Raw genomic sequence first — 8,143 nt, forward strand, 5'->3', positions numbered from 1 at the left:
GTGTGTGTGTGTGTGTGTGTGTGTGTGTGTGTGTATTTGTGTGAGTGTGTATGCGTGCATATGTACGTGCTTGGGTGTGTGCACGGCCATACATACATTCATATAGTAGAACTGTGTTATAATGGACGCTTTAAATATTAGTATACGCTTCACACATCCACACATTCCGAAACAGACGTATATACGTACATACATGCAAGCGTTCACATATATAACTCACGCGCGCACACACATACACACACACACATACACACACATACACACACACACACATACACACACACATATGTATATGTATATGTATATACTTGGATACTTATACAGTACTTACCCAGGCATGAAAATTATGGATGATCGGAAGAGAGAAAAGTAAACCCTTGAGATAATGAAAAAAGGGAAAACGAAAGAAAGCTGTTAGCAATCCTTTCCACTCGTTATTTTAATCTGTTAAGCTTTATTTTCATTACCTTAGTTTTATATAAACATAAAGCTGCTTTGAGCACCTTTTATTTCTCTAAGTTAAACTTGGGACATAATTTTCTACGTAGTTCATTTGTTGGCAAAAATACAAATCACATAAAATATGGTCATTACAACGACTTTAATTAAACCTCTCAGATATATTTAAATCTAACTCTGACACTAATTTCTACAGACCGTTGCAGTCTTTAGTTCAACCTCCCTGCTGCTCTTTCTTCTGTCAATTTGGCAAGTAAACAAGCTGAGAATACACGAACGTATCAATGGATACAACATCCATTACCTCACTAGGGTATCCCAAAAGTTTGTGCTAGATTGCTAAGCGTCTTCAGTGAATTGCAATGGAATGAAACTGAGGTTGAATTCACTCGGCCCGTTACTGTTGCACTCATTGTTGACTCTACACCAATGAGATTGAAACAAAATGGTGAAATATTCTGTTGCTGTAATTCAGTATCTAAAGTTCAATCCACTTTTTAAGGTAAAATACAAAAGTATTTTCCGTGATCTTACACCAGATTTTAATGCTTTGTGGTTTTCTTTATATGTTTAGCTGGCCGACTGCTTCTAACAAGGTTTCGTAAGCAGAGCAGGTGATTTGCACACAGTAACAAGAAAGTGTAATGTTTTCTGAACGTCTCTTCTCATCCAGAGTGATAAAAGGTGATAGATCTATTAAATTAAATGACAAAGGTTAATCGATATATTAACTTGAGTGACAAATGCTGATCGATCTATTAACTCGAGTGACAAAAGGATGACCGAGCTATTAACTTGAGTGATAGAATTTGATATATGCAGTTCATTGTTGGCAAAAGTACAAGTCACATAAAATATGGTGATTACAACTGATTTAAACCTCTCTGATATATTTAAATCCTACTCCAACACTCATTTGCACCACCATTTTCGCCTCTAATTCAACGTTTTTACTATTCTTCCTTTTCTCAAATTGGCATACAAAAATGTCTAGTGGCAAAAGTTGATCGATCCGTTACTGGCATGTTTCAATTTACACAAAGTCTCTAAGTTTTTAGATCTTCAAAGTATAAGTGGAATCAATTCGAAAACTTTCTGCTGATATCTCATGTTGTTACGTCTTTTTTTTTACTAGACCTAAAGTTATTACATTTAATAAAGTAAGAATTTAGAGTATTAATTATTATTAATTATAATACACATCAATATATTGTTTATATATTTGAAAAGGTAGAGTTGTTAAACATCAAATATACCCTCACAAAAAAATAACAAAACATTTACCTGATTTGCAAAAATGAAAAGTAGTTCTTGAAGTGCACCACAGCTGTTTTCCTCCTGAAAGGGCTCATTTCCACCGGGTTGTGATCTGAAAACTGAGTGGAGAAATTGCCATGTTTAATAAGACAGTGATAATTTAAAACCGTTAAGCTTGTCTAAACCACACGGAACTGTCTTTTGTCTTCTCATTAATAGGGTGGTAAAGGATTAATATTCGTTTTCTTCTTTTTGAGTTGGTAATTGTCAGTTTGAGAATAATTATAATCCAGTACCTGTACACAGCTCTGCCTCTCTCTTTCTCTCTTTCTCTCTCACTTTTTCTATCTATCTGTCTGTTCTATTTATCTATCTAGCTAGCTTTCTTTTTGATCTCCTCTCGCTTTATCTCCTCTACTGCTACTACAATCGCTATTGCTTCAATGAACCAGCATGCTGTAAACCCAACCTCATCCAACATAACTCCCTCTTGTCTTCAAGTCAAGTAGCGCGAACCTCTACTTCATTGCTTGATTTGTGTTAAAAATGACATTGAAATCTCCCTCAAATTATATCCTAATGATGTGAAAAGAGAAACATTGGATAATGTAATCTTTCAATGACGGATGGTCATATTGTTAACGCTTTGATCATAAATCTGTCCATCATTACTAAAACTGGAACAAAAATCCAAAACAACAACAATTTCCTCTTCACTCTGTTTTAGTGTATCACTCATTCCATTCCCTCAAAATAGTTTCCTGGACATTTCTCACTTAGAACTAGACAGACACAACGCTCTTGACAATTTCCATAACTTTTTCCTACAAGAATCAATCAACAGAAATTAATGTTGAACAACAATCACGTTGACCTTTCAAGTCGCGGTGGGGGTGGCTTGCTAAGTAAAAACCCTCTCTACTTCACCTAAATGACAATCATTTTGAAAGGAGTTGCACGCTATTTAATCGATTAGGTTAACTAAACACAAATTTAATGTTATTGAAACCAGTATATTACTGGTGTTTCGTTTATCGAACCCTGGAATGGATTTCAATTCGAATCTTAACGGACATGGCAAAGTGGAAAAAGGTTTTAGTTTGATATCTGTTTGTAATATTGGCTTCTAATTAGCCAAAAAGCTACTTCTTTCAGTTGAGAGGGTCCTACATAGTTGATATATACTTTTTTCAACAACATAGAAAAAGTGAAAGTCAAAGTCAACTTCAGCGGAATAATACTAAGAAGGAGAATTAACTATTATACTAATCTTTATTGAATGACACAACACATCGTATTTATACATCGAAAGAATAGAAACTGGATTTTGTGAAGTTCATGCTCTTATGAAGCACATTAGTGACATAAATGAAGTATCATATTTCAAGGATATTAATGATATATATGAAATGACATTAATGAAATATAAGCTCCAAACCAGAAGCAAAATCAGCTTAAGAACGGGCTCAGAGAAAAGTCTTTAGTTTTGACAATCTATGTGAGAAGAAATAGGCATAGGTTTTAGTGCGGCGCTGAGAGCAAACATACAGAATGAATGATAACAGCTATGGTTACTTGTATAAAAACTACTCGTTTTCAAGTATCTGAATAGTGAGAAACATCGTTACCATTTTGAAACAAACTAGCCTCTAATCGAAGCAGTATTCAACAAACATATCTGCTTTACCTATTTGTTTTGTTTTTTTTTGTGTTTTTTTTTTTAGTGCCCAGACATAACCAACCTCTGTTTTCTCTTCTATGACTCATTCGAACAACCAGGATATGAGGGCTGCATCAGTGTTCGATTGGTTCTCATTTCAATTGAGTATGTTAGAGCAACGTGAAACAGAGTACCTATCTTGAGGACACAACGCGCCCCTAAGCCCAGAAATATAACCCACCACATTATAATTTGTGAGATCAACATCCTAAACACTAAGCCACGTGCTTTCATATGTATTTGAAATATGTTAGTGTAACTACTTGTTGATAACTTAGCTTTTTTCAATCACTGACATCTTTAAAACAAATAAATCTGCATCCCACATTATGCATTTAGAAAACTACAGAGGAAAAGAAAGTTTTCTTCGTTAATCAAAGTGATATTTTTTTTTATCTTATGATTGAACATTCATCATAATAGTTTTGTTCTTGAATTTATCCAGAAAATTAGCGATTTATCGGTCGAATTGTCAGTTGAACTGGATACTGAAACTAAATAAAGAGTTCTAATTGCCAGAACTTATACTAGCATTAAAACAACTGGCTTGCCATAATCTAAGTACATAATAGCTATGCAGCATTTGACAGCTTTTATCATTAGTTACTATTTTTCAAGTTCCTACGAGTACTCACAAAAGATGCTGGTTTTTCTCCCTGTAACATGACAAACACACTTATGCTGACATTTAGAGAAGACGGGATATAAGGGCCGACTTAAAGTTAGATAATCCCCGAGAAAGATTTCCCGAATAAAGGATTAAAGATTTCTTTGACAAAGTATACTGACAATTGTTGCAAAGAACGAAAGGAAGATTATAACAGATATATATATATATACGTGCGCGCGCACACAGAGGGTCTAATACATACATACATACATACATACATGCATACATACATACATACATACATGCATACATACATACATACATACATAAATAGTTATATATACATTTGTAGTGCACTTGAGCCCTGTATACAACAATTTCATTATTATCATGTATATATATTTATACACATATACATAAATGTATATACATATATACATATGTGTGTGTGTGTGTGTGTTTGTGTGTGTGTGTGTATACATAAATACGTACATATATATACACATACATGTGCGTGTGTGTGTTTGTGTTTACATAGAAAGAGAGAGGGAGAAGCGATAGAAAGTGGGAGAACACAGAGATTTATTGCCAAGTTGACTTTCATGGAATTTGAGTATTGAATACAGAGAGAGATGAAGTCGAACATTGAATAGCATTTATAGTGAGACTAAGGAAAATATTCCTAATTTTAGGACGAAGATAAATGGGATATTGTAACATACATGGTTTTTCCCATGAGCGTTTGCATAGTAAGTGAACTCTGTTTTCATCAATAGAAAATCTAAACTAGGCTGCGGCCTTTACTCACCAGGAACTTTCCTCCTACTCTTCTGTACTTGCCCTGAATTCTGTTACTGCCGACTACACTCACCAGTGACTTCAATGATTAATAAGAGTTCACTTAAGACTACATAAATCACATTAATTACTCTTTCATAGACAACTTCTCTAACTAAACACTTATCTTAAGATGCACCCTGTTACGATAGTCTTTTAAAGTAATTTCTCCATTAGAATGAACACAGCAGGATACTTGGAAATGAAGGGTTGAGTAAAGAAATTCTTCACAGAATTAATGACGCTCTATTGCTAGTTCACTTCTGCAGCCAATATGAAAAGAAAAAATTCTTAATGACTTCTATTCTGTCACATTGAGAAAATTATTAAACTGTAATCATTTCATTCCAATATATATATATATATATATATATATATATATATATATTCTATTTATTTAATTATCTAAATATCCATAAAATGATTTTTTTTAATGTACATAAAATACCACATGTAATGAAATGTTAGTGTCTCCTAAATCTCAAAGGCATTTTATAGCTTAGTGCTTAGTAACGGTTTTATTGCTGGAAAAAGGTGGGAAAGTAAATCTTCATTCTACATAATATACTGATGTATCTAAAGTAATTCCCAATAGTTCGTGTAACTATTTTCAATGCCAAAACGTATTGAAGAAGACTGCATAAATGATATACTACTTCGCCGAGAGGTTACCGTTCAAAATTTACAAAGTTGCCAACTCTTTAAGAGATAAATCACAACCAAGTATTTCAGCAGCAATCTTTCACGTAGTAACAGTACAGGAAACAAGGTTATTCTTAAACCATATTAACTATTTGGGGATTACGAAATTTAAACTGACATCGTAGACAAATCTGATTGCAAATATTTACTTTGCTATTCATACTAGAATAAAGATAATTCCGCCGTTGTTAGCAAATCTTAAACACGTCGAGAATAATAACTTCGCACACACGCATATAGATACACACACACACATGCACACGTGCGTACACTTACGTGTAGTTATATACAGAATATAAGCATACATACACACGAATCAGAGACAATATGAGGAATGTATGAGGAATAAACTAACACGTTGAGAAAGTTAAGCGAGCAGCGATGACTAAGTTATCCGAAGCTGTTGTTTTAAGGAGAGTGGTTCTATAAAATAATTCGTATAACTCAACTCTCTGACAGTGATAAAATATATTCTGTACTTTGCTACTTCGTATCTCACTGACCTGTGCCATAGTCAAAAGGTTCCTTATACATTGTTGCTAGTTACATTACTAGCCGTAGTTGAGAGGTCAAAAGGCTCCCTGATATTACTGCTTCAATATATAAATGAACCAGCTCAATAATCAAGATAGAGGATTTACATTAATAATCCCTAGCTGCTTTGATTATCTTGCGATCGATAATATAAACACTGTTGATATAACACAATATAATACAGTAGTACTTAATAATATGTGACAAAGCAGTGTGTAAGCAAAATCGTTAGATCGCTTCATTAAAAACCTGACAATATTTAGTTCAGGCACTTCACGTTCTATGTTCGAATACCGCCAAGGTTAACTTTACCTGTTTTCATTCTGGCATCAATAAAATGAATGTATCAGTCAAATGCTGTTCCACCTGATGGACTGCTTTTGGTATTCTCTGGGCATCTTCAAGCAAAAGCTGAGAATCTCAAAACAATCATCTTAGTACTGCTTGCATTTTAAGAATGAACGACGATACATTACACAAGAGCTACGATATTCCTGTCGAGACTATTAATATTGGAACAACTCAGCACGCAAATACAATAATTAAAGATATGTGGCAAATTCATCATGTTGGCAGACGCAAGTTAACAAAAGATGTAAGTGGTACTATTTTACCGATTCTTCAAATTATGAAGGATAAAGTCAAAACGGGTGGGATTTTGGCAAAGAAATAAAAGAATGCAACTAAATACCTAAATGTATTTTTATTTGGCGTGTTACTGTATTTCCTACTCTTCCACCCTTACAATACCAGATACCATAGCATAACACATAACATGATATCATCTAATATAATCATAGAAATGTGATGATTTATGCGATATTATGTTGATTTTTTATTCTTTTAAGAATAAAAGAATATCATAATATAGCATAAAAATTATTATATTGCGTTATCTTATATCATATTATATAATATTGTTATATATGTTATATCTAATTCGGAAACCATTTCCCTTCATTCCCTGCTAACGTTTTGAAAAAAAAGTAGGAATATAAGAATATGCGACTGTTATTCTTCAATATATGTAGCCAAGCAAAATTATATTGACAGGGTAAACTTTGCCTTTCATTCGTCTTCGAACCGATAAAATATGTTATCCACTACAGTCATTTATGTGACTTTATATGCCTTTACTACAAATTGTGTGAATTGAGTAGGTGTTGGAAATCATCGTATAAAGTATAATATGGTTTAGCAGTTCTTAAAACCACCGCAAACCACCTATTTTCTTTCCGGCTCATCGACAAAGTAAAGACATTAAGTTGGCTAGTCAGATATGTGGTTTGAAGACCAATTGCACACCACATACAATAAAGTAGAGTATTGTAGAGAAATCCATGAAATGTGGTAATCTACTTCAGTTAAATTATTCTACAGCTGAATTAATTATGGTTTCACGGTCAAAGGGGACAGAATTCTAATTTTTGTTCTTTTTTCTTTCTTTCTTTTCTTTTTTTCCGTTTCCATTTACCCTTCCACATTTTGCATTTACCTTCTTCTGATGTTTTTCTTGTGATTTCTTTTCTACCAGCGTTCTGATTTCAAATTAACTACGCCATATGCTCAAAATCTGCAGATAGCTTGGCGACACAAGACGTGTTATCAAAATCTGCCTGGACTCCCCTCTCCAAAGCGAGAAACTATACTGTGTACATTCAATCACACACACCCACGCACACATACTCACACACACATATACATACATACATACATTCCAATCAGCGGAACAAACTGCTCGTGAAATTAACGTGCAAGTGGCTGAGCACTCCACAGACACGTATACCCGGGAATATTCAGGGAATATTCTCGGGAATATTCAGCGTGACACAGTGTGCCAAGGCTGGCCCTTTGAAATAAAGATACAACAGGAACAGGAAGAAAGAGTGAGAGAAAGCTGTGGCGGAAGAGTACAGCAGGGTTCGCCACCATTCCCTGCCGGAGCCTCGTGGAACTTTTAGGTGTTTTCGCTCAATAAACTCACAACGCCGGTCTGGGAATCGAAACCGCGATCCTATGACCGC

At 34.3% G+C, this 8,143-nt stretch overlaps 1 protein-coding gene across 3 annotated transcripts in view; it reads right to left on the reverse strand.

Annotated features, from left to right (window-relative positions):
• Nucleotides 1-8,143, reverse strand: part of LOC128248897 (uncharacterized) — a 216,375-nt gene that overhangs the window by 130,905 nt on the left and 77,327 nt on the right. For all 3 annotated transcript variants that reach the window (XR_008265047.1, XR_008265048.1, XM_052971158.1), the window contains exon 2: nt 1,744-1,835. Coding sequence is in view for 1 of the 3 variants with exons in the window: in XM_052971158.1 (XP_052827118.1) it covers nt 1,744-1,835 (92 nt within the window). In the remaining 2 variants the exon portion in view is untranslated. The remainder of the gene's footprint in view (nt 1-1,743; nt 1,836-8,143) is intronic.

The sequence above is a fragment of the Octopus bimaculoides genome, chromosome 1, assembly GCF_001194135.2.
Source record: "Octopus bimaculoides isolate UCB-OBI-ISO-001 chromosome 1, ASM119413v2, whole genome shotgun sequence".
Taxonomy (NCBI): Eukaryota; Metazoa; Mollusca; class Cephalopoda; order Octopoda; family Octopodidae; genus Octopus; species Octopus bimaculoides.